The following is a 26,633-nucleotide window of genomic DNA, read 5'->3' on the forward strand; positions in this document are numbered from 1 at the left end:
AGACAAAACAAGATAGTTGAAGTCGTCACCTTAGGCTCTGGGAAATAGTGGTGGGCATTTTTTATTTATTGTTTTGTAGACCAAACAATCAAGAAAATGATCAACAGATCATTAGTTGCAGCCCTAATACTATATAAATCCTTTCACTGCAAAGGCCAAATAATGAAATAATCATGCTGTGTGGCTAAGCAAGACCTACATGTCAATGTTAGAAATCCAAGTCAGGTCCTCAGTCCTCATCTTTGTAATTTAAGCCTGACAAAAGTCCAAGTTTCAACCCTACAGCTCTGCAACAGTTTAACAAACTAAAATAACTACCAATATATCTGCAATCTTAACCATAAATCTAGATACCTTTGTGTTCTTTGTCCTCCTGCAGTCTGCTAAGGGCACCTTTGTAGATCATGATCTGAGCCCTTTCCAGGTCTACAAGAGACACGCCCTGTTTGATGGGGCAGGGCCTGACTGCCCACTTCACCATGCTCTGCACCACATACTGCAGCACCGATCTCAGCTCAGCACTCTCATCCCACTGTTTGCTGCTGGCTTTTGCCTGGTCAGGGTTCGGGCTGGAAATGGGACTAATTGAGGAGTTTGGAGGGTCATGTTTAGGCACTAAGAGCAAATCTGATAGCTTCTCACAACTAAAAATGACAGTCAGGGATTTCAAAGCTCCAATAAGAAGGTATGAAACCCTAACTGCTCTCAGTTCATGTGCAAAAGCGTCCACTTTTGAGGTTTGGGATGTCTGGGGAGGTTGGGGTAGACAGGTCAACTCATGATGGTCACCGATCTTTGTGGCATCTTTGGTTGAGGACGGTGATGGGAAGGGGTCTGGCTCGACCATCTCACTCTCTTCAATGTTCTCCTCCGAGTTTTTGCTTTTAGGGTTTAAGGCTAGATGAGCCCCCAGCCATCCCTGCTCCTCCAGCAGCCCCATCAAATAAATCAGGTCTAACAACACCGTGGGTTTGAGGCCTCCGAGTGGGGTGACATCGCAGCAGGATATGTCACAGGGCTCCAATGAGATGATCGGCGTGTCGCTGGGTGACCAAGAATTCATGGAGCTTAGTTATTGGAAAGGATGGGAGGAACCCACAGATACAGCATGGAGTGACACCAGGACGGATTCAACAGGGGGTTAATGGATTTAAGAATGAAGAGGAAAAAGCAAGAAGAAAGTAAGATCAGGGGGGTAAATGACGAAAATAAAGATGTTAGACAGATTGCAGAGGAGGAAAAATAAAGACTAACAGAAAAGAATTATACAGAGTAATAAACATGCTGAAAGGACCAAAACAAGAAAATTAAACTAAATTGTTTAATGGAAGTTAATGAGAATCATCGTTTAAGAAACATATGCAAAGACATATCATACCATAAATAAGTTGGCATATGAATATATACTGTATATATTTGTAATACCTGACAGAGAGGTCTGCCTCTTCCCACTGAAGCTTGGCCAGGGAGCTTCCTTCTTTCAGGACTCCCAGCAGAATGGCCCTGCGCCCACTGGGCTTGTGCAGGCACAGACCTCCAGCACGGAGACCACTGTCCACTCCTCCAATCAGGGCCAGTACCGGCCATACTTCGGTGCAAAGAGCAGCTAGCTTGGCCTCTGACAGGGACCGACGACGTGCCAACAATTCCCCTGTGTTGTCAACAGCAACGTCTGGGTCTCTTTCATTCTCTTCCTTCTCAAAGTGTGGGGGACTGAGGCCTGTAGAAGAATGTGAGACAGTGAGAAGAAATGAAAGTGTAATACGTAATAGGCATGAATAAAATGCCTTATAAGGATGGTACATTTTTATAAACGTCATCCATTGCCTTCAATATTGATTTCCAAATACTGGATACTCTACAGTGGTCATATGCTCAAGCCGAAGATGTAACAAATCAAACACCACTGGTTTTCATCCAGCTGTTGCCATTGCTTGGTCCACTGTAGCCAAATTGTGATTGACAGGGATCGCTAATTTCATTTTAGTTTCACATAATTAAAAGATAATGTGAAGCTGAGAGAATTAAACTGACCTCAGGGAGTATAGTGTTTCTATTGTGATGGAGAGGCCTGTCAAAATCTTACGGAGTAGTATTACACAAACCTGACTTTCAAGGAAGTTCATTCAAGCCTGGTGAATTTAGGTAAACAATGAGGGTGGCTGCCCAACAGAGTAACCCAAAGAATCAAAGTGTAAACTGCCAGAATGGCCAGCCACTCTTAATTTAGCATTAGCAGGATCAGAATACCTATACGGAGTACCTAGCAGGTCAGGTATCGGCTCTCTCCTGGGACAAGGACATCTGAACAATAAGGGTGCAAATTGAAAAGAAAGCCCTAAGGAGTTAAGACAATGAGTCGCAACTTCCTTGGTTTGAATCTGGTCGGGGATCTTTGTTGCATCTCTCTTTCCCTCGTTTCCTGTCACCTGTCCACTATCACTATCTAAGAAATAATGCAGCAGTGCATGTCTAAGGTATGATTGTTGTTTGTAAAATAAACATTCAGAAACTACTAAGTGCCATTATAATTTTTACCTTTTTTGAAAATAGTTGAAGATATAAAGGTTTCCTGTGCTATCAAATTTTATAAAATTAAACTAAAGCAAGGTCTATTAACAAAAGGGCAGGCTAAACATGCCGTGTCTGACCTGGATTGAAGCTTCCTAAGTCATCCTCTTTCAGCAGGGGCCCAATGAGCTCCAGGTGGGTGTGGATGTAGTGGTTGATGTGCGAGGCCCACTGTTCACACTGATGGAGCCGACGGAGAAGCTGCACTGTTGACTCCAGCAGCACCGTGGTCCGAGGACTGCACAGAGGCTCCCCGGGAAGTAGATTACTGGGCATGCCTCGCATCTGGAGGTCACGCAGTGCCACCTGTGAGAAATACAGAGGCACCATTTTGTTGCACTACAAAATGCACCTGAAATAAAATGTATGTGAAATTTCAAGACATTTCCTGGAATAGCCAAGAAAACTCATCTTCACTTGCTTTACACATTCACTCTGCAGTCATTTCACTGTACAGGTAGCTAGCAGTTCTCCTGGTCTTTAACTTAACTAAAATGTTTAGTGGCAAAAATGCACCAATACCTACACATGATTCAAAGATGGGAAGTAAGTGCCTATAGTACAGTATGTACATTATATCAAGTACCTTCTCTCCAGGATTACTGCTGTAGAACAACACACAGGGGTACAGTTCAGAGGCTACCACGCCTTCAAATGCCAACTTTGGCTCCTAGCAGAAAAACATAAACACGCAGAGATTGCAGAGAAACACAACAGGCAATAAGAATTAAAGCCCTGAATACTGACTGTGAACATTTGGTCAGACCTTGTCATTCTTAGCAAATGATATGGTGTGAGCCTCCATGTCCAGGATGCAGGTGATGGTGTCACCCTGGGTAAATGAAGGAAGTGTGCGGACCAGTTCCCCCCCATGGTACAGGTTGCCACTGTAGGCACGATACAGCCACATGTCACTGGTGGTGTGGTGGTTGTGATCTCTGACTGGCCAACGTGACACGCCAATACATGTGCCCTCATTGCCTCTATTCTCTTTGGTAATGTAGAACTGAGGAGAGAAGTTTTGGTCAGTTTGTTAAACATGTTCTCTCAACACTTTTCAGTGGTAAAATTTGGCAATTTAGTTAGCTTTTTTTCTTTATGTAACTACCAGTCCCTACCTTCCAAATAAAACAGCCAGATGTGATGGCTGTGGTTGCCAGGCCGTAACCTTTCCCTCCTGAGCCATGGGATAGGATGTTCCCACTCTCCAAAGAACCGCAGATTATCTTGTGTGGGTCAAATGAAAAATCTCCAATGGGAATACATTCATCATAGCTGCCAGGGTTCTGCAAAGCATGATTTTGGGAGGGGGGGAGAGAAGCACAGTTTACCAGCAATGTTCATCATCTGAATAACTACAGTAAATTAATAAATAAATACATGTTGCAATGTGTAATAGCAGTGGATAAATGTAAAGAAAATAGAAACATAAAGTCATACAACGACATGATTTAAATTATATGACACTTATAATTATTAACTATGAAATACAGGGAACATTAAATTAACATAAAAATGTGTTGTTATTTTCCTGTCCTCTCCCACCTCTCATTCCACCCCCACCATGGAGAACAGGCCCATCTGTTCTATCAAGAAGCCCTGCTGTTTTCAATTTCATTACTGCCAGGAGTGATTTTCAAACACAGCATTGTCTGAGTCTTGGATTACTGCATTCATTCACAATTGTCAAAAGAAAACATCAACACCTTTTCTGATATTGTTATGAGGGTTATGATAAGCTGATTATTTAGAAACATTTTGATCGAATTGTGTATAAACTGAGACAGGGTTTTTTTTTAATGTAGGGAACAAAACGCTAAGGCTAGCAATTTATTTATACCTTAAAATGGGGCATGCAATAATTTCTTAAAATTAAGAAAACAGGATGACTTAATAACAACACACAACTTAATTTAAACGGTTTGCAGTGGAGCATTTTGTGAAACTTTTACTCAAGTTTAGAATTGCGATAGCACAAACCTTCAAAAATATACTGCATGAAAAAAGGAGAATGACTGCCCTATTCTTTATGTACATTAGGTAACTAATCAATTTTTGCCTCATTTTGTTTTTGAGAGAGCAGATCAGTAGCTACAATGTGAGTAAACACATCATTAGGCAAGACATGCCATAGAACTGCATGGACAATTTGTTTTGCATAATAACATACTGAAATTATACTGCTTAGATAGCAGTATTATATAGCAAGAGGTATAGTATAGTGAGAAGTACACAAGTCTTCAAAGTACATAGTATTATTATTGAAAAAAAGTCTTTTGAACCAACTGAGAGCAGTTCATATCAGGGAATCTAGAAGCCTTTTCCATATCTGTGTAGTACTGCTGTATTACCCCCTTTTCTTTTTCAGCCATCTCCTCATGGTTCTTCTCAGCCAGTGGTTCCTTCCACATATAAACAGACATGAGCTGAAAGAGTTGTTTTACAATCTACGGGAAAACAGAGAAGAGGAATAAATGTAAAGGATAACGCCTTCATTATCACATTCACAGTTTCAAACTCAAATGTTGAATGCATAAATATCTTCACTTGCATGTTGTATTTGCAATTTTACATCATACCTGTTGAATTTGAACAGGTTCAGAACAAGCAGGTAACAGTCTTTCTAAAACATGGAAGGCCAAAAGCTTAGTGCGAAGGTTCTGGAAGCACGGGGATCCTAAAAGAGGACGGTAGAGGGGAACAGGGAATTAAAAGGAACTAAAGTAAACTGTTCTATACTGTAACCAATATCAATGCCGTTTTAAATTACTGTTTCAAATTGTCTTACCTGAAGAGCACTTGTGTGAAATAATTGTCATGAGTGGATCAATCCATTTAACAAAAGTAGAAAATCTTTTCATTACTCTTAATGACAGGACACGCCTCAGAAACACCAAGAAATCTGCAAGCTGAGATTCAACCACTTTGCAGCTTTCCACTCCTAAAACAACAAAAACAAAAAGAAAACTACACTCAAAAACAGAAGGGCTATTAAAAAAAGGACATCCGTCCTTAAAAAGAACATATTTCAATGTGCTCTCTGTAAAAAAATACTTTAATATAGCTAAATATGCAACACCAATTTGATTTGCGCTCTTGCTGCTGGAGTCCAGATCTGTTCTCTCAGCTGTTCCTCTCTCTGCTGTCTGCTGTTGGTGGAAAGTATACAGGATATTTTGTAGCTGCTCCCACATCACTTCCATCAGAGCATGGGATACATCCATAGGCAGCAAATCCTCACAGGAGCTGAGAGCACAGGACAATTTGTTATGCAAATGTAAACACTAAAGTGTATTTTCAGTTTTCAATTAATCAAAGTAATAGTAGAAGAACTAATGCACACTTTGTTGCAGCTGTTTAGAGTCTCTTCATTCTCACCTTGCAGCCACAGTCAATATCTGAAGCAGGCGGGCACAAGCTAGTCTAACAGCCCCACTTAGCAGCATGGATCCAGATTTGGGGGCTGCAAACCAACCCTGGTTCATCAGTGCACAGCTGTTGTTGGTCAGCATGGAAAGGATTTCCAGGATGCCACATTTGATGACCAGCACCAGGTCCACTGGTTGGTAGCAGAAATTCAATGCAAACATTGTAGCTAGGAGAAGGTGCTGGCAGGAACCTGGGTATTATAGAGACATCATGCAAAATAAAATAAAAACTGCTGCAACAGGGAGTTGTACAAGGCAGTGCAAATGAAAGCATACTTTGTTAAAGACATGTGAAACAATAATGAACAAACCTGGATGTTCTCTTTCCAACAGGACCCTCTGTTTGAGGACACGCACTACCTGCTGGTAGAACATGTGGGCTGCGGATTGTAGCTCTCTTTGTGTATCCGGAGAAGCTGAATGCGTACCAGACTGGATTAAGATAAAAGGGATTGGAGGGTAATTTATACAACAAAATGGTAATGTAGAACAAACATACCAAATGAATACAATATTCAGAGATTCTCCTCTCCCAATCTGGCTTGAATTAAATATTCATTAATTATGTCTTTACAGCTTTCATAAACATCTACACAAACATTGTCATAGCATGATTACAAGATGTACCATGTAATGCTGCATCTCATAATTAGCTCCAGAGTGACAGCCAATTATTTGTGTTCCCAAAGCAAAGCATCCTGAGAGGAACTGAAGCTGCACGGACTGCAACAATGCAGGAAACTGAGGGGAGACTGTGAACCCACTGCTCTTTTCCTCCATCTTAGACAGGAAGAATGACATCTGACACAAGGCCTCCAGACGCAGCTGATCACAACAAAGGGAAAAGTTAGTAGTTAGTTCAGACCTTTTAAATGCAGTCACTGAAGACAGCCATTACATTAATGAGACTTAAAACGTCAAAAACATGATGAAACCAATGAAAGAACATATAGGTGTTATGGGGTACTCTCATTCTTCAGCTGTAATAATTAACGGTGTGCTTGTGCTTGTAGAAAAATCTTATTACCTCAGCCCTCTGTTGCTGCTGGAGTATAGCAAAAGTAATGGCCTTCGGATCTGCTTGACTACAAGTCTGTCCACCCGGCAATGTTGGTGAGGGGGATGGCACGTGGATCAGGCTTCCACAGACAAAGTGGAACACCTGGTTAAGAATAGGCAACGTGTTGTTGCCATAGTGGGACATGCTGGTGGTTGGGCTGATACACTGCCGCAGGCGATCCCAAGCGTCTTTCATGATGCCCAGAGAACACAGAGGTAAGCCTGGAACAAACAGACCTGAAGAATAAAGGCCAGTATTCTGTCTTTTCTGATATTAACTTCCAACACCCTCTTAGAGTTAATCATTCAGTTTTATTTAAAAACATACTTGGTGTGTTAATTTTGTCTGACGTCCAAACAAGTTGTGCACGGAGCAGAAAATGTACAAGATGGGAATAATTGAAAATGTTTTATCTATATGCATTCCTTCTGTCACGCTACAGTACGTTCCCCTGTAATAACTCAGACTTGACGTGCAACAACCTTTGCTGACCCAAAGAGACAACTCTAAGTTCAGTACACAATAAGAAGATTAAAAAATGTACAGTACTGACACAATATTAAAAGTAATATTTGGACATTTTGGGAAATACGTTTCTTCACTTTCTTGCCAGGCTAGAGCCAGGCCTAGCTGTTTCTCCCTGTTCCCAGTCCTTATGCTGAGCTAACAGGTTGCTGACTGTAGCCTTATATATAGCACACAGATATGAGAGTGGTATTGATCTCCCATCTAATTCTCTGCTAAACTATTCCTTCAATACATGGCTTTAGGGTAAGAGTTATCTTTTAAAAATGCATTAATTGAACAAATATTAAGGAGTATACATATTCCACCTACCCATTTTATTCTTGGAAGATCCCAATGAGTGTTTGGATTGGTCAGACTAAGTAAGACAGAGACAATACATTAGCACTGATAAAGAGGCATGGGGCCAAATCTTGATAAAGTATAAGACTCACCTGTTTTCGGCCATCAGCAGCCATCATTAAGAATTCTGTTGTTGATTTCCTAAAAGTGGGATAATGCGGACGGTTAGTGCAGAAAACACAACTGCACTAAAAAGCAAACTCTCAAAAATACCATAACATAAACATGGCTGCCTAACACAAACTCTACCTTGCTCCAGTAGCATGACTGTTCTCCCTTTCGCTGGGTTCCACACAAGCAGGCCTGACCCCCAGCAGGAGGAAGAGACAGCGGGACACCACCAGATGGCAGGCGTCAGGGAAACCCAAGCTTTCCTCAGATTCCCTCTGCTTCTCCCACTGCTGCTTGGGATCTAGCTCCCTCTCTGGGCTGACTGGGCTCTCCATGCTGCTGGGGAGGGTGGAAGTGCCAAAGGATTCATACACTGTCACATTCTGCTGTACTTGCATGGCCTCCCGGGTGGCCATGAACGATTCTAGGACTTCTGCAGAGACAGGAAAGTCATGTGAGGATCAGATGGGTCGTAATGATGATAATGAGTGTGTGTGTGTGTGTGTGTGTGTGTGTGTGTGTGTTTCTGCCTGGGTCTGTCTATCTTTAAGATATAAGAAAACACATTTATTTCAGACATAGAGATATACATTTCTAACCTGACAGGTACATACGACTGTCTCCAAACGTGTCCTCTTCTGCAACCTCTTCCTGGTTGTGGTTTGCTGTGGGGGGTGGGGGCACCTGCACCTCCCGGCTGCAGTGACCTCCTGACCGTTGCTCAGGATGTTTTCCCTCCTGCTCCACTGAGGTGCCCGGCTCTTGCCTGTCTGCATCAGGACTTTGGGGAGATTGAGTGGTCTGCAATACAAGACATGTGTTAAATACACCTGTGTTTTCTCTCATTTTTAATCAGATTATCTGAGTCCGTTTTAAATAAAAATAAACTATGAAATAAATTGCCCAAAAAGTACAATGCAATAATGTTTCATATTAATGCAGAAAAATACAATTTTCCTATAATATTTACAGAACAAATATAAAACTATACATTGTTTATAAATCACTCTGCTTTGTTCTATAATTGTTTAACTTTGTCAAAAATAGCTGCATTGCATAATGTTTGGTTTTGACATAAAGTGGAGTCATTTTAGTAATGGTACCTGTTTGACAGCAGTCTGCACCTGTGACATCCTTGGTGAGTTTTTATGGGCCAACAGAGTGCTTCGGATTTTATAAACCGCTTCATAGACGTCTAACAGCATCTCACAGGGCTCATATCTGGCTCAAGGTAAGTGGATAAAGTAGGTGATTAGCATTGCTGATTGAATTTTACATAATTTCATTTTTTTTTTAAATAGAACAGGCATTTCAGTTATATTAAATGTGTCTTACTGACCTGTCCTGCCAACAGGCCTCATTCTGCAGTCCAGTGTGTTTCAGAAGAGCAGCCAGACTGCAGCGACAGACAGTCTGCAGCAAACATTCGCCTGAAGAGCCTCCACTCTCCCATTCTGCTCTCACAGCAAAACAACACAACTCAATTACAACAAAGTCACACACAAAAAAAGACACAACCTGAGGACCAGAATTTAAAATATATACAGTACAGGCCAAAAGTTTGGACACACCTTCTCATTCAATGTGTTTCTTTATTTTCATGACTATTTACATTGTAGATTATCACTGAAGGCATCAAAACTATGAATGAACACATATGGAATTATGTACTTAACAAAAAAGTGTGAAATAACTGAAAACATGTCTTATATTTTAGATTCTTCAAAGTAGCCACCCTTTGCTTTTTTTGATAACTCTGCAAACCCTTGGTGTTCTCTCAATGAGCTTCATGAGGTAGTCACCTGAAATGGTTTTCACTTCACAGGTGTGCTTTGTCAGGGTTAATTAGTGGAATTATTTCCCTTATTAATAAAAAAGTTAAGGGTGGCTACTTTGAAGAATCTAAAATATAAGACATGTTTTCAGTTATTTCACACTTTTTTGTTAAGTACATAATTCCATATGTGTTCATTCATAGTTTTGATGCCATCAGTGAGAATCTACAATGTAAATAGTCATGAAAATAAAAGGAAACGCATTGAATGAGAAGGTGTGTCCAAACTTTTGGCCTGTACTGTATATGTATATGTATATGTACAAATATATGATGTATTTTGCAGCAATTATCACAGCAAGTACATGTATACAGATGCATATTCATATCTTATTACTTATAATTACATACATTATAAACTTTGAAACACAGGCATACACACAAACAAACGTGCAAATCACAGTACCTTTGCTGTGAGCATACTCCTGCATATTCCGCCACAGGCCACCTGCAGGTCCTCTGGAGGTTCCCAGTGCCAGTTCCAGTAAAGTCCTGGTTTCCTCATTCAGACTGAGCTCTGCCAGCCTGGCATCACTACTGCCCAGCAGCACCACCTCAGTCAGCCATGCCATGCTCGATTCTGACGGACAAACAACCATATGGGACATAGGACAAGTGAACAGATTATTTCCTCATTGTATAAGATGCCCTTCAGTATTTATACAATATGAGGTACACCTTCAACCTATCCCTGTGTTTCCTGTCTAGATCTACTGTCAACTACCTAATAAACAACAACAAAACGTAAACATTACTCTTTACTCATTAGTAGTCTCCCTTACATCCTCTTTGCTAGTTGGCAAATAATGTGGTTTAATTATTAGTGGTCCCAAACAGAACGTGGACACATTGGTGCAACATTATTCTGGGGATGAACATTGCATGCATTTGTTATCTATTTGCCAACACATTACATTGGCTCATATGAAAGCATGAAGAGCAAGCAGTATGTTTTCCTACCCAGCTGTTCAAAGTCCATCTCAAGCCCATTCCTGAGGAGGACATTTGATAGCCAGAACTCTGACGTTTTCTCCTGGAGTGATGGCGGCGGCCCTTGCAGCATACCACCAAGGCAACGGCCGACTGCCAACGCAACAGACCGTTCCAGATCCAACAGCCAGACCCACTTGCACTCCTCCTCCTGTTGCTGCTGTCCAAGGCATGTGTTTTCCTCACTTTTATCTGTAAGGAAGATCCCTTGTCATTGTTTAACTTTTCTATATTTTATCCTGTAAGAAGAATCTTAAGGGTAAAAATGTGAATTAAATTAATTAAAAAAATAAACCTGTGACACTGATGTTACAGTACCACTAATAACATCAATAAGGTTAAATCAATGGGTCAAGCATTAATCAAACTTCCACTGACCTAAACAGGTTTTCTGAGCCTCTAGCCCCAGTTCTTGTTGCTCCAGGAGGCCTGTCTCGGGCAGCAACCTGTTGAAATCATTGAGTTGTTCCAACACTGCCAGTAAATGGCTCAGGAGGGGTTGAACTATGCCCAGGGGCAGCAGCAGCAAGGAGTACATTACTTGGCACAGCAGGCCGCCAGCCACTGAGTTGTACAACACCACTGGGGCAAGGGTTAAGATGAGAGACGGGGATTAGAGTGACTGAAAAAAATAACTGAGAAATACAGAGAGATATAGAAGCAAAGTAGAAGACTAAACCATGGATTTTAAAATACATTTGTAGAATGTGTATATGTGCTTGTCCTGAGACCAACTGACACCTCAGTGTTGACTGACACAGCTGCTCTAAAATCTCTCTCTGTGCATAAGAACAGAAAATATGTGGGACAGTAGAGTAACTAGGTTATAATAACACACACTTGTTAACAGCCATTATCCTTACTGTGCAGTTTCTTGATTATTTGTTTATCCAGGGAACTCTCCTTCAACAGTTTGGTGGATCTCCGGAGTGTCTCAGCAGCACAGGGAAGAAGCAGGTAAAGATGCTCACGCAGCAGCTTGACACTGCTGTCATCCTACAGAACAGCGGAATTGTGTGAGCATAAATGCAACTATATGACTACAGAGCTCTGGGTAAAATATTAGTTATAATGAATAAATATATGTAAATAGAAGTGTACCTCAGGGCTGGAATGGATGTAGCAATGGCCAAGCAGGTGTTTGTGAAGTCCAGACAGCAGCTGGTGGAAGTGACAGGGAGGATCAGTCTGTCCCTGGCTATCACTTGATAGCTGTTTGTCACTATTTTTCTCCAGTTCCCCAAATGCCCGCTCCTGTATGAATACACCAAAAAAAAACAGAAAACATGTGAAGGAGTATGAACATCAACTCTAATTCAGTGAGAAAACCACTAAAATATCCAGACACTAGAAGGGCACCGGAGAGCGCAGATCCCGCAAAGTTAATACAGTGGTCTGGAACTTATTTTTACGATTATTCAGACATCACGTAAATGCAGAACAAATGCCATATCTCGCAAAGTTCACGAAAGTGACAAATAATTTGTGTATCTGCCCAGTGGGATATGCTCCAAAATGTAATGGGTTCTTCCTTTGCTCATGCTACACCCTTCCACCAAGTTTCATGAAAACTGGGTTTGTAGTTTTTCCGAAATACTGCTGACAGACAAACAAACCAACTGAGCCGAAAACTTAACCCCCTTTGGCGGAGGTGAATATAGGAACATTTGTAAAGACAGGCAACAAGATTTGATAGAGAAAACAATGCACTACATTTGCCTAAAAGTTAAAGCGTAAATCTATCCCACTTTAACACACATACAAATGCACAGGGTCCTCCGTTCCATACCGTGTAAAAGCCTATGCTGAGGAGAAGGGTTCTGAGCAGCACCTCTGCTAAGTGCAGAGGGTCGTAGGCCATAACAGAGCTGCATGTGGAGGGCGGCCCAACGGACATAGCGGGTGTCAGAGGGGGTACCAGGGCTGTCACCTCCCCAAAATTGCTGTAACCTAGTAGAGAAGCTACATGGCTTTGATCCTGGAGGCTGCTGAGGACCATGTCTAACTGCAGACGCTTTGAAAGATACAGAGGAAAGAAGAAGAGGGATTTGTTTATTTGATCATTTACCAGAACATCTCTGCAGAGAAGAATGTTTTTTTTTTCTTCACATTTTTACAAGAATCAATTCTTTATTACATATTGCCAAGCAACGCTCCAAGTTGGTGCTGTGATTTGGACAAACACAGTGTTTGCTAGCTTTATCCATCCATTTTATAGCCAACTATGTGGATAAAAGTTATACTGAAAATGAGAAAAAGCCATGCAGCAAAGGAAAAATACATGTTTTTTTTTTAAGTAGTTTAAATGTAATTGTTTAAGTATGTTCTGTATTTACACCAAAAAAGACATTACTGCCTGATAATGTATTGAGGCACAAATGCACAAAAAACAAATTTGGTCACGATAATCATCTACTCTCATCTACCATCACTACTATAGGCAATGTTTAAAATGGCACAAAATAGCTCTAAATACCTGTCCTTTGGAAAGGACATTCAAGCTCTGAGGACCCTGAGGAAGGAGGGACAGAAGCAGTTCTGTTCTTTCCCTCAGTGGAGGAAGTAGCAGGGATGCACCAATGGACAGCGTGTTCAGAACTGCCTGAGGATGGAAAGAAATGTCAACACAATATGAAAAGAAACTTGGATATCAATGGTTAACATTTACTGCAAGCTATAAATATAATAAAATTAGCACATACAGGCTCTAAAAACCCGCTTCACAATTTAATTTAGACACAAAACATTTCTTAATATCTTGGTTCTTACACCTGCAGACGACACTAACAATCCCTCTTGTCATAACACAGCATAGGCATATAATGAAAATAATCTAGGAAGGGACAGACTGTTAATTTACCTGTTGTATGGAGTCTGGCATGTCGGTATCTATGAGCCGGAAGAGAAGGTTTCTGAGGGGCCTGCCCTGAGCCCCCAAAACCATGGCACCAGTGCCCCCAGCATGGGCCAAGGACAAGTGGATGGACAGCAGCTTCATGCACAGCAAAAGAAACTGATGGTGGTCCCTGAGTAATACATGCAGAGAGTATTAGGAGTGCCGTTTAAATGTTAAGGGTTTCAACTCATTAGAACTGATCAGAGCTCAACAGGCCACAAAAAAGTAATTTTTCACAACAGCATAAGAACATTTTTTGCAGATGTGTCTATACTGAATTAAGTCTCAAACAGAAATAATAAAATACAATCTTCTGTAACAGGTAATGTTATCATAACTGATAGTGTGCTGTGTTAATTTAATTTCATACCTTTTAGATAAGAATGGGGCAGGGGGTGTGTCATCCCCGATGCCATCACAGTAACTTTCTAAGAAGTTACGTAGATAGGTGAATGTGCTCTCTTCCAAATCGACACAAAAGGGCCTGTGCCACGCTACCAGTTGCCTGAAAAAGACAGAGTCACTTGAAAAGAGCTGTGCAAGCACAAACGTATCAGCAATAATAACACAGAACCACAGATTTGACAGGGGATGAGAAAACAACAGGTCAGCAGTATAAAACAATGCTGAACACTCAATGGAAATGTTGCAACGTAGAGATGCCATTCTGATTTATTTGGTGAGATCACTTATGTTTACAGTGTAGGTGAATGGTATATATCTTCCCTAATACCAAGGAAACACAACCTTTACCTGTCGGTTGGAACTGCGGTCCAAGCCAGGCTGTGAGAAGTACCAGCAGTGATTTGCTGGATCGACACCCCCTCTAGACCACTGACTTTCTTGGGTTTAGTAATTGGTGTCGAAGTGTGGCCTTGCCCACACTGGCCCATGGTGTTGTTCCCCCAGGCATACACTTCATTCTCTGATGAAAGGGGAACATTGCAGTCAGAGGACATTCACACTTAATATCCCATTAAAAAGAATTATTAAAATGATAATTTTTACCCCAAATTTAACAAACATATTCTGAAAGCTAGGTTTTTCTTTACACTAATCATCTGAAGAACTGACTATAAACTGGTGTAGGTCTCTTACCGTGTGTCAGAGCCAGACAGTGGCTGTCTCCACAGGATATATCAATGATCTTGGTGATACTCAGGTCTTCTATGAACCTAGGTCTCAGAGAGGTTGTCTCAGAGGAACCACATCCTAAACATGAGCCACAGCCCCATGCAAACACCTACAAAAAATAATGTCAAAAACAAATACATTGTTTGAACCAAACATATCAAGAGCCGATACAGATTGAGAGGCAGTTGTTAAGGTGATAGTATGTTTCTTCAAAATAAATGCTTTCCATAAGGAGAATGCAGAAAGAAACTCAGCTCTTTCTACATTCTTCTTGTGGAAAGGTTTTATTTTGAAGAAGCATACTAAGGTTAGTTGAAAGTTGACCCACAATGCTGCATCTCACCTGTCCTGCAGAAGTAAGGGCCAGAGATGACTGGCTGCCAGCACACACTTTCCTGATGATGAATCCATGCAGGGCCTCTATCACCTTGGGGCGATACACACGATTGGTGTCTCCATGACCTAGTTTACCTGAAAAGGATGAGTAATGTCAGAGTACCAGCATTAGTTCACAACAGCTCTCTTAAGATAGACCTCAAATGATGCTACTGTGGTTTTTAGGTTAAAAAAATGACATAGTGTGTGTTATTTTCAAGCATCTTTTATATTCTGTATAGAAATGAAAACCTCCCACTCAAAGTGTGATTTACAGCAGTCACACAGAACTGCATTATGGGCTTAAATCAAACTGTATGTCATCTGTCATACCATTGTCCCCTCCACCAAAGGACCACACGGTGCGTCCATCCTGCGCCACAGCAATGGTGTGGGAGCTGCCACAGGCCACCTGCCCGACACCACTGATGTCCTTCACTAGCGTGGGCACATTCCGACTCTGACTGTCACTGTGACCTGCTCAGGGGAGAAACACAGGACAACAGAGGCTGTTGCTGATGTACCAGAAGAGGGGAATCAATGAAATTATTGAGACAAAACAAGCACAATCAACTTGAGAAATAAGTTTTGTACCAAGTCTGCCAAAGTCGCCTTCTCCCCAGGTATAAAGCTCTCCATCGTTAGTCACAGCAGCACTGTGTCTGTAGCCAGCAGACACACAAACAACAACCTGGCAGAGATACCATAATATATGAAAGATTATGTTAAATCCCATGGCTTTTCAAATAAATATTTATAAATAAATGTAGGTCTAAATTCCCCATCCATCTTTTCCCCAACAAGCAGTGTTTTCCGCGTGCTTACTTTGCCAAACAGTGGCCCTTGTATGATTTTGGGGTATTTCTGTGTAGCACTGTTGCCATGGCCCAGTTTCCCATATTCTCCATCACCCCAGCTGAACACCTGAAAGAAATATTTTTAAAATTGTATAAAGAAACTAAAGAATTGTATCTGTCAATTAAAATCTCACTAACACCTACGGAGGAGAAAAAAAAAGCAGGAAGTGTAAATCAAATGCTGTTGTTAGTTTGACTGATTCTACACTGTTTTTTCACTGTCAAGAATTTAATGTTAAATAGTTCTTTAAAATATTTGATTTGGGAGAAACACGTCTTTAATGTGTTGTGTGTGTAATTTGAGACAAAAAAAGAGTATAGAAAAACTGTCAAAAGAAAAATCTGCAGATGTGTAAAATATGTATCGGTAGAGTAGTTGATTTATCATCTTATACCTCTCCCTCTACAGTGATGGCCAAAGTGTGACCATCAGAGCCCTTAGAGGAGGACACCTTCTTCATGTTCCTATGTGGCTCCAGCACAAGTTTTTTGGGCATGGACTGGTTGTTGGAGTCCCCCAGGCCCAGACGGCCATAACTGCCTTTTCCACATGCTTTCACTGAACCATCTGCAGATACTGAAAATGTACAGTACTGGCCTGCCTCAATCTAAAAAAAAAAAGGACAACATGGATAAAAGTAAGGACATGGGAAGAATAATATTATGGATTAATATTATTTTACATGGAAAGATGTTAGTCCTTTCCATATGGGTAGCCATACCATTTGGGCATCACTGAAGCCCTGTGTCAGCTTTGGCAGCAGGATTTTCTCCAGAGTTCCCTCTGCCAGCTGGTGGCTGCTGTTGCTGCCCCACACATACACCATGACTGTGTCACTCTCTGAACCAGGAGCAGCTGCATCAGTGCTGCAGGAGCACAGGCAGTAGGATGCTAGGTTACAAATCTGCCAAAAGGGAGGAGGGTCAGGTCCATAAGGTCAGTTACTGGAAAGTATAACAGTTCTAAATGGTGCCTGTATGTTTTAGTATGTGACTTAAATCTTGCCTTACCTCCTCAAACAGGCAGAGAGCTGCCTGGGAGAGTCGACAAAGTCCATCTGCATCCTTCTTCAGCACCTGAGTGTTGACGGTGTCCCCACGGAAACCCTTGGGGAAGAGAAGACAGATTTCTGTTTAGCCTTGACCAGTGTCTGTTTTTACTAAAACCTGTGACTCACTGTGTGTAAATATTATTTTGTTGTTTAATGAATCCGTTTCATTTCATTCCTAACTTGCCATTTTTATGAGCACATTCTTTCTAAACCAGAAGTATTAATCACAACAAGAAACAGCCACACGTCCCTGCATGATCCGGCAGGCTGCAGCAGGCAAAATCCAGACAGACAAAGATGCAAAAATGTGAGATCCCAGTCCTTCAATGCAGCTCTTAAGTGTGTTTTATGTTGTGTAATCCCTTTGGATTATCTTTAGCTATTACAGAGCTCTAAATTATGTGTAGAACAGGCAAAATCAATCATGACGTTTTAATGCAATACCCAGCCCTTGTTGTCATTTGTCCAGAAATATTGAAAAGCTGATTAGCCTGCTAAAGATTGACTCGTTATGCATGCAGAGGGAGGGCAAGAATGAATGAAAGGCTGAATCTTAATCTTCATCTGTACACTAATGCATCACTCCAAGCTTTAGATGAGAAAGATATTAAAATAAAAAAGAACAGCTTACTTCAGGGTGGTATGTGGCAGTAAAGAGCAATTGTCCTGCTTTATCAGTATGTTCATAAATGTGCATGTAAGTTACCTCATATCATTTGTAAACTAACCACAATACATTAATGCAAAATTACTTTCTACTTATAATAAAGTAACAAACCAAGGCAAAGCAGAAGAAACACATAGACAATTTCCGATGGGCAGAAATATTCTCATATTGAGATGTCAACACATCTGAATTCCTTCTGCAGGCTATTGTTTGCCTTTCTTAATAATGCATCCATATAAGAGAACAAGCTCTTTTAATAAATACAAGTGTTGCCATACAATCACAACTGGGTTGATTACTCCAGGTTATCCCATGTTATGGTCTGTCAAACTTCTGAAAAATAATAAATCCAAATAAATGTGATGTCTGGACAAATTAATTTTAAATGAGTTCACATGAAGCTTGAAAATGCTGCCAATAATAGACACCAATGTAGGGCTAGGCGAAATGGAGAAAATCAGATATCACAATATTTTAGACCAAATACCTCAATGTCGATATTGTAGGGTTGAGTTTTGGAGCTTTAACAAAATATCTTAACAATTAGATTTTTTTTTTTGCTAGAAATTCTTGAAGACGTTTCGCCTCTCATCCAAAAGGCTTCTTCAGTTCCTGACTAGTGGGGAGTTCCATTTATCTGGTGAGTTCTGTCCCCTGAGGGTCATTAGTCACATGAGGGTCATTGAGTCGCATTGGAGTCGTACGGAGGAAAAGACAACACTTATCATATTACCATATCCAAAATCCAAGACAATATCTAGTCTTATATCATGATGTCGATATAATATCTATATAAATCACCCCGCCCTACACCAATAGTGTTAATAATAACAGTTATGTCTGAGTTAACGGAACATACAGTAAAAGGAGGATTACTCCAAAAACATCGGAAAAGACTAGAAGGCAACAACAGACAAAAAAACAAAAGGTCCAAATTTGAAGACATACCGAATATAGCTTCATTTGGAGAAGCGTTTGATGGATGACATCAAAGCCCACACCAGCTGGGTGCTGGGAGCTCAGTGAGGAGGAGGACAGCGTAGAGGTGGAGGAAGACATAGAAGCAGCCAAGGCTACCTCCACCCACTCCAGCAGAAACTTTAGAGAGCCTCTCTGCATGGCCAGGCCAAGCAGTAGCTCCAGCGCTAACCTCCGACCGGTGGGGTCGGCCCCACCTGTCCCACTGCTCACTGATGTCTTCTTCAGAAAGTCTGCCACCTGGGCCAGGCAGTCAAGCCCAACTGATGGGATCTTATTCTCATTGGCCAGAGAGAGTGGCGGTAGAGAGGACAGCACAGAGGACGCTGTGGCAAGCACGTCATTGCAAAGCACCGACTCCGGATGCACGGAGGCTGCATATCTCCAGTTCTGCTGCAGCAACGAGAAGAGCAGACTCAAACCTGTCCTCACGCCCATTTCTATCAGAACATCTGTACCCGACTTGACTTTGGATGCTCCCCCCGGCAGGCAGGGCTCTGAGGCCAGCTCAAGTTGCCCACTTTCGGTGCCACTGTCTGTGGACTGGGAGGGCATCTGCACGCGGAATTTGTCATGGTATTTGCTGTGAAGTGCGTAGTAGATCCTCTGGAGAACTACCAGCCTTTGGTGGAGGCCCAAGGTGTAGGAGGTTTGTGACAGCATCCGGTGAGCCAGCCATCGCTGGCTGTGAAGTAGGGATGACAGGTACTCTTCCTTCTCCGCTGAGGCACTGGACTCGCACTCGAAGTCTGGCAGGCGTGGGCCGACGAGCTCTTGAACAGGCTGGGCCAGAGTCACCACTTCCTTGTTGTGAAGGAGCTTATTGTAAAGCACAGCAGCTCCATGCCTCCTGGCTGTCTGTACACTGTCTTCTGCTGCCCAGGAGCTATTGAAGTGCTCCTGCCACTTCCGCAACACATGGGTCTGACAAGGCACCATGTCTGAGCATTATCTACACTCTGATGTACGCCTGAAAGACAGAGAGAAAATGTGATCGAAAGAGCTAATGAGGGATGTCAACTGGCAGATTTATAAAATTCCCACGTATCATTTCCACACACTTGATAAACATAATGAAATGGCTTTTTATTTAATCTCTGTCATAAATTTACATGCAACATTTGCCGCTAAAAAGCCTATGTTATAATAATGTGTTTTCCTGCCAACTAAATTCAAGGAAAGGTGTCAGGTTTCTCCTTCAAGTTGGAACTTTTCCATCGTACAGTACATCCAGGCTAGTGGCATAGGCCCAGTGGGTATCACTGAAATAGGTCAGCTCACCCTATGATAACAGCTAATCGACACACCCACACTAATGAGGATACTTTTGTCTAACAAGCCGTTATGCTACACAGCACAAAGGGATGTATTTGGTTTAATAGCATTTGAATAGCATGAATAGTTTCCTATTATGGCCAGTCAATGAATTAACACTGCTTTGAGAGATTAGGCAGATGAATGATAACAATCTGATTTTCCTTGCAGTAAATTAATATTTGATTAATATCAATGCAGTTGACAAAGACATCGTGATTCACCTTTAAGTTTGTCACCTGATGCCGATCTGAAATACAATCCCATGCAAAAACCACCGGAGCTCCACCTAACCCCCAGTCTATCTGCATTTTTTCTCTGTTTTCTAAACAAATAAAGAGCAAGTCTGTTGCTGCTGCTGAATGGAGATTGTACAAACAGTATTCACGGGAACAGCATTCCTGAAACAAAGAACTGCAGACACCAGTGCAGATTTTGGTTTTCCCATCTTGCATTTTAGTGTTAGCATTTAAGGCTAATCGTATGAGGGTTTGTTAAGTAAACTCAACCCCTTGAAAACCATGCAATCCATAATGGAGGTTAAAACAGGTTAGGATTATTCACTGTTTTTATTCTTACTTGCATATATTTGTGTCTATGTTGCTTTTGTGTATTCGTGCATGTGTGTAATTTTAGAACCTTGGACCTGGGAAACGACATTTCGTTTTCAAATACCTACAAATGGCAAAAAAACTACTAAAACTAACAAAATCAGCTCTTGAATTGTACATAAAATCTCCAAACTCATGGGTCATGGCTGAAACTTCTTCTACGATTAAAACTTGTATACACAAACATGAACCAGTATGAGGGACAGAATGCTAGTTACAGGCTGCTAAACATGAGCATGCCACCATAGTCCACAGTCATCTCTCTTCCCTTGCCTGAGGCCTGTGGGGCTATATGGTTTCCACTCTGGCCAAAAATAACAGCAAGCATTGATATAGTAATGGGCTCTTTGGGTAAGACAACCACCAGCAAGCAACCACCAGCAATATGGCGCAACCATCACTGATTACAAACTATCTGGAATTGTAGGACATAAACTTTAAGTACACCTCTTAAGTTTTCCTCTCTCTTCCCCTTGGCTGCAACCTGGCTGCAACTAATGATTATTTCCCTTATCAATTCATCTTGCCTATTGTTTTTTTCTATAAATCGATAACTCTTTTATGTGCCAAATGTTAGAAAATAGTTCACATTGTTTAATTACTTGTTTTGCCCTACAAACCTTCTGAGACACAAAGATATTTAATTAACAATGAAAACGGACAGCTCTGAAAAGTCTTAACCCTCAGATATGTTGATTTAATATTGAGAATATAATGTGGCCTAGATAAGCCTACAGGATAGCTGGCGTCAATCTACAAGAGAGTAAGCTCAGCTATTTGGGATGACCTCTACCATCCTGCTTCCATTTGATTGAAGTGGTTAAAGCAAGGTGATTCAGGGGTTTGAAAGGCATTGCGAATAAACTGGAGGAAGTTACGGGGCAAAAAGCACGTTCAGGGTTGCTCTGTTGCCATGACAACCATGACAAAGCATTTCGACGATCGATGCATTAATGGCTGCTACAGTAATCACAAACCTTGCTAATGTCTTCACCACAATATGAGCTACTGTGCGTACTGTAATTTCTGACAACTTACTTATTCTTTATTAAACATTGTGAACAGACAGACAATTCAGCAGGTCGTTGACATTATTATCATATAATAATTAAAGATTCCAGTGTAAAACAAAATACATATCAATCAAATGAAATATGAAAAAGTCAATCAAGTATAAACGTATAGAAAACATTATAGCTTGGGGCTACAAAAAAATCTTTTAACTACTGTGTAGGGCTACGTTCACTTTTTTGGACTGTCATAAGAGTTAATTTATCGCTGCAAATTGAATTCGACCATGCCTTATGTATGTGAAAATGTACCAACTAACGTTACGAGTAATATTTGTCATGCAACTCAAATGTTTATTACTACATTACAATTTAGCGTTAATGTCTTTAAGCATTATTGTTAAGTGCCCAGTCTTGTGCAACTTAGCTACTTATCTTAAAATGCTGGGGGGAATTGGCAGTGAGCTAAACGCACCGTTTACAATGTCATATTGTCAGAAGTTAACGGTAGACATTCACGCTAAGGGCATTAGCCGACAGGATAATTTAATTAAATTACAATTAACGCCATTATCCAGCCTTGCTGTATATGGCTTCTTACTTTGAAGCGTAGCTATATGTCAACATTTTGTAGCATTATTGTTTTTCATATCTGGCTATAGTTAACGTTAGCTCCGTGTAACATTGTCATAAACATAAACAGCCAAATATGTGAATACGAAACGTAGTCTTCGCCTTGTCATTGACAAATACCGGGTGACATTATTATTGCATCTGCGGTGACAGCTGAGCTAACGACTGGCTGCAGTGCAGATGCTAGTCTGGTCCATGGCTATCAAAACCGACCAAGCCCCTCCGCTTATTGGCTGATAGCTCTCAGCAAAACACTCCCGCAGCTCATTAACGTCGTATTATAATATTAACATGGGTGTTATACACACAATAGGCTACACCACAGACATGTTAGTTACCTTGACCGTAAACCCCCGCAGATAAATGGTTTGCGTTACCTGTCCCGTCCCGTTGAGGTCTCCCTTGGACGTGAATATCATATCAACCTTCTCCTCTTTCTACTTCTTCTTCGTCTGCTGGAGTTTAAACCACTGATGGCAAACACTGCTGGATGACCACCACCTTGTGTCTTGGAGTAGGGATAACCATCATCATCATAATCATGTCTTCATTCACCTATTTTTCTTATATTTTCCATAGACTGTATAAAATAGATATTTTCCATCCAGCCTACCTGACACAGTCCGGTGTTTTTTCTTCATTGATACAAATATGAAAGTAGTGGCCTATAAGATTTTTTTTTTTTAATTCTCTTATTTTACAAATAGTCATGAGTTTTATTATTCAGTCTGTGAAAAAGAAAGTTGCATATTGTCCTCCCATTGTGGCTCAGGAGGGAGCTTGGTCAAGTATGAGAAACTAACCTTGATGATGTTGCATTATGGGAAATGTAGGATCTAGTGTTTTAGGGACTCAGGGTTAGGGTTAGTGAGGATATCTCATCCTTTGCGGCTTTGAATTTGACCATACTCTTTTTAATCCCGTCCCCCACTTTATGGAATTGCATTAGACTACTAAATGTGAAGTGCACTTTTAAAGAACTTCCCATTTGTAATCGGTTGTGTGCATGTGTGTGCGTGCGTGTGCGTGTGCGTGCGTGTGTGTGCGTGTGTGTGTTATCTAGGCTAATCATTAGGCTACTTGTCTCCTGTATGCCCTAATAAAATTAGGCTTTTCCTGTATCACCAATCAATTAGTTGAAAAGAGAAATATGATAAACTAAATTAACATAAGTAGCCTACAACACAATCTCTTTTTAGAAACGTTTAAACACTCCAGATTCAAATGGTTTAATCTATAGCTATATTAGCTATACATGCTACATTTGATGGCATGTTTTATTTTAGTCAGGTCCTTATTTTTTCAGTTAGAGTAGAACAAATTATATGGTCAAAAGTTGGCAGGTTCGTAAACTGCTGGGCTATTAACAGGCTATTGTATTGTAATGTCATTTTTTTAAATTCTTTTTGTGTAGACTATGTTAATTATGCCTAAATATAGTTCATGCTTTTATTTTATTTTCAAGAAATTCAACAAATGAATTCTTATGTGAGCCTACAAGATTTAATTGAGCTAAAATTGATTTATCTGGTTAAATACTGTCAGTATGATTTCAAATCATACAGCCTATGATGTTGTGACTAAAAAACATCCTAACATCAAATGTGACTCTTCAAAGCCGAGGCAGTCACGATGTTTGGGGGGGTTCCGTCAGTCACACGAAAACAAACCAAAGATAATTTATGACATCAGGTCACACGCATTTCAATTCCTGGATGGCGGTCCAGAGTTAATCCCACTTCCATGCCGGATTTCTAAAAAGGGGGCTGACTGGCAAAAAGGACGACAACACCGGAATGAGGAAATTGACAAGGGCAAGCAACGTGCAAAAACAAAGTTGTTCATCGCTGATAACCATACAACCTGATGAACCAGAGGTCACTCCACTGACTCAAGTCTGCCAGAGGTGGTCCGCTTCTCTGTCTCCTCTTCCCGAGACATCCAAAAGACAGCAGCCCTTTCACGAGCTTTCTGCCTGCATCCCGGGATGTCTTTTCTCCTCATCACAGTGCTGTCTTCACTCATAGTGCAAGATGCTGAGGCGTGGGGCGCCAATGTCAAGTACGCGGTGAACTGCCCCGACAGATGCAACGTGGAGCGGTGTGGCGGGACACAGCGGTGCACACGGACGGTCCTGGATGACTGCGGCTGTTGCCAGGTCTGTGCAGCCGGCAGAGGGGAGCACTGCTACCGCACAGTGTCGGGGATGCACGGGGTGAAGTGCGGACCGGGATTATTCTGCGAGTTCTACAAGGATGAGGACGATTATGGAGACGAATATGGGATTTGCAGAGGTAGCCTATATATTCACATTCAACATTGTAATGTGCACTAGTGTGCTATTTCTGCCTGTAGGCTGCGTTTTGAATAGCCTATGTGATGCTCTGCTGCACCAAATGCCGTATCCCATTATGGTATTCCAGTATTTTAGGCTCTTTTATTGAATTATCACAATGAATAGCACCATTGCCATATAAGCATTGGTTATAGATGCACATGTGCAGACTTGTGCATCCTTGCTTCAAATAAGAATTGGACATTGAACTTGATGATTAGCTCATTAGAGGCTTGGAGTTTAGACATTCAAACATCAATGATCCTGCAACTACTTGCAGTTTTTTTTTTTGTCTATGGCTCTTTTTTCTTGTAAGTGATCATCATTATGTTGACTGTGAATATGAGCCTGTAACACCGTATAGAATAGGGCCCCATATCAGATACAGTCAGAAACACTAATCTTTTCCCCTGCTTGTTCTTCAAGACATGCTACTCTATAATAATGTTTTCTTTCTTTACAGACTGCCTGTATGGAACCTATGGGGTTGAGTGCCGCAAGACATGCAACTGCAAAGATAGCATATGTGACAGGGAGACAGGAGCGTGTCTCACCCTCAAATTCTTTGCCAAAATTGCCAGCAAACTCAAGACTGAGCCTCAAGCAGGTAAAAACTTCTTAGAATAAAGATTGTTTATACTGTTGTTGTTTTTTTTAAAGTGTAAATTCTCAGTGGGTCAAAACAGTTAACTGTCTTACCAAATGGACTAAAAAAAAATTCTGAAAAGACATGTCATTTGTGAATTGAAGGATTAATGAATTCTTTCTTTCATGTATTTTCAGGAGGAGAGGTGGGCTCAGGAGAGGTCAGCACTCCCCAGAACCCAGATCAACACACGGAAAGATCTGCCGCTCCAAAGCGGCTCATCCCTCGCTGACAAGTGCTGACAAGACTGAATCTATTCAGTGTAAATGTAGCATTAACTTATAAATGAACTGAAAGATATATTTTATTATGTTAAATGATGAACAACTTTTTTACAGCAGTTTGGAAATTTTATTTGGTTTTGTTTGGTCCTCGTTTTGACACAAGCATCTTTTCTAATGAAATAAGCAGACTATGTTGTTCTCTTCAAATTCTCTGTTCCTCTGTTGGTGTTCATCATCCGTTCCTCAAGATTATCCTGTAGGCTGTTCCCATCTGATTGTCTCATCTAGTGTGCCCTCACTCATGCAATATTGTTGAGAACATGAGAGTTAATGGCACAAGAAAAGGACCTTGCATTTATTTTCAAACTGGACACAGCAATATCTTTCATCGATGCATTGTAGTCCAACAAATATTTTGAAGTTTTCCACAATGATATTTTATGTGTACTGTATATATGAAAAGCGGACATGGAAAATATCATGTATATGGCACCAGCCAATGTAAAGAACGCTCTTACAATAAAACCAAAGTTATGACTGACTGTTGTCATTTAATTGCCTAATTTATCTGTAATTGTGTTATCTAAAACCCTGAGTGGTTTTATTATGTGGTAATCAATTAGTACATACTAGGCAGTAGAAGATTTATATTTCAGGCAAAAGTTAATAGCATCTAAATAAGTGGATGTTATCCATAAATGCCATTCAATTAATTATACTGTACATGCCTGTAGCAAAACAAATAAAAGTGCTGTAAAATTAAAGACACAACAAGCCATCACCTGAAGGGAAAGACAAATAATGCTCAAATTACCAATTATAGGAAAATGTATAAAGTCAATTGAATCTGCAAATGTGAATATGAGTTTTCATGGGCAAAAAAAACAGTAAGTAAAAAGCATTTAGAGACTTCAAGCAAAGCGTCTACAGCATTGTCTTGGTTGTGTACTTTAGTTTATTAAAAGAGAGATCTTACATCAATCCGAGGGTCTGTCGTTGCTGGAGTTTTTCATCAGATCCATCCCTCCATCCATCTTCAA

General features: G+C 40.9%; 2 protein-coding genes across 10 annotated transcripts in view; one reads left to right on the forward strand and one right to left on the reverse strand.

Moving 5' to 3' along the window:
- Positions 1–22,867, reverse strand: part of LOC114571382 (probable E3 ubiquitin-protein ligase HERC1) — a 42,410-nt gene extending 19,543 nt beyond the window's left edge. For 5 of the 9 annotated variants that reach the window (XM_028602290.1, XM_028602287.1, XM_028602294.1 and 2 more), the window contains exons 1-40: positions 22,727–22,867; positions 18,791–19,790; positions 17,135–17,230; positions 16,846–17,028; positions 16,519–16,731; positions 16,092–16,190; positions 15,861–15,957; positions 15,600–15,743; positions 15,235–15,362; positions 14,856–15,000; positions 14,511–14,682; positions 14,128–14,262; positions 13,722–13,887; positions 13,338–13,463; positions 12,651–12,875; positions 11,963–12,115; positions 11,725–11,857; positions 11,240–11,443; positions 10,832–11,053; positions 10,278–10,451; positions 9,377–9,491; positions 9,141–9,258; positions 8,637–8,838; positions 8,176–8,470; positions 8,019–8,067; positions 7,897–7,942; positions 7,027–7,280; positions 6,627–6,824; positions 6,311–6,431; positions 5,950–6,190; positions 5,651–5,817; positions 5,360–5,512; positions 5,151–5,248; positions 4,923–5,018; positions 3,690–3,857; positions 3,338–3,577; positions 3,158–3,241; positions 2,652–2,877; positions 1,426–1,720; positions 355–1,067 (exon numbers count right to left, since the gene is read on the reverse strand). In XM_028602290.1, coding sequence (XP_028458091.1) covers positions 355–1,067; positions 1,426–1,720; positions 2,652–2,877; positions 3,158–3,241; positions 3,338–3,577; positions 3,690–3,857; positions 4,923–5,018; positions 5,151–5,248; positions 5,360–5,512; positions 5,651–5,817; positions 5,950–6,190; positions 6,311–6,431; positions 6,627–6,824; positions 7,027–7,280; positions 7,897–7,942; positions 8,019–8,067; positions 8,176–8,470; positions 8,637–8,838; positions 9,141–9,258; positions 9,377–9,491; positions 10,278–10,451; positions 10,832–11,053; positions 11,240–11,443; positions 11,725–11,857; positions 11,963–12,115; positions 12,651–12,875; positions 13,338–13,463; positions 13,722–13,887; positions 14,128–14,262; positions 14,511–14,682; positions 14,856–15,000; positions 15,235–15,362; positions 15,600–15,743; positions 15,861–15,957; positions 16,092–16,190; positions 16,519–16,731; positions 16,846–17,028; positions 17,135–17,230; positions 18,791–19,759 — 7,663 coding nt within the window. In that variant the 5' untranslated portion in view covers positions 19,760–19,790; positions 22,727–22,867. Of the gene's footprint in view, positions 1–354; positions 1,068–1,425; positions 1,721–2,651; positions 2,878–3,157; positions 3,242–3,337; positions 3,578–3,689; positions 3,858–4,922; positions 5,019–5,150; positions 5,249–5,359; positions 5,513–5,650; positions 5,818–5,949; positions 6,191–6,310; positions 6,432–6,626; positions 6,825–7,026; positions 7,281–7,896; positions 7,943–8,018; positions 8,068–8,175; positions 8,471–8,636; positions 8,839–9,140; positions 9,259–9,376; positions 9,492–10,277; positions 10,452–10,831; positions 11,054–11,239; positions 11,444–11,724; positions 11,858–11,962; positions 12,116–12,650; positions 12,876–13,337; positions 13,464–13,721; positions 13,888–14,127; positions 14,263–14,510; positions 14,683–14,855; positions 15,001–15,234; positions 15,363–15,599; positions 15,744–15,860; positions 15,958–16,091; positions 16,191–16,518; positions 16,732–16,845; positions 17,029–17,134; positions 17,231–18,790; positions 19,791–22,726 lie in introns of those variants that run through there. The other 4 variants (XM_028602288.1, XM_028602289.1, XM_028602291.1 and 1 more) reach the window with 4 other exon arrangements.
- Positions 22,868–24,022: 1,155 nt separating this feature from the next.
- Positions 24,023–26,134, forward strand: esm1 (endothelial cell-specific molecule 1). The gene is made up of 3 exons (XM_028602336.1): positions 24,023–24,682; positions 25,187–25,330; positions 25,507–26,134. Exons 1-3 carry the CDS (start codon positions 24,376–24,378, stop codon positions 25,599–25,601), a joined length of 546 nt encoding a protein of 181 aa, XP_028458137.1. The 5' UTR covers positions 24,023–24,375; the 3' UTR covers positions 25,602–26,134.
- Positions 26,135–26,633: the final 499 nt, after the last annotated feature.

The sequence above is a fragment of the Perca flavescens genome, chromosome 16 (genome assembly GCF_004354835.1).
Source record: "Perca flavescens isolate YP-PL-M2 chromosome 16, PFLA_1.0, whole genome shotgun sequence".
Lineage (NCBI taxonomy): Eukaryota > Metazoa > Chordata > Actinopteri > Perciformes > Percidae > Perca > Perca flavescens.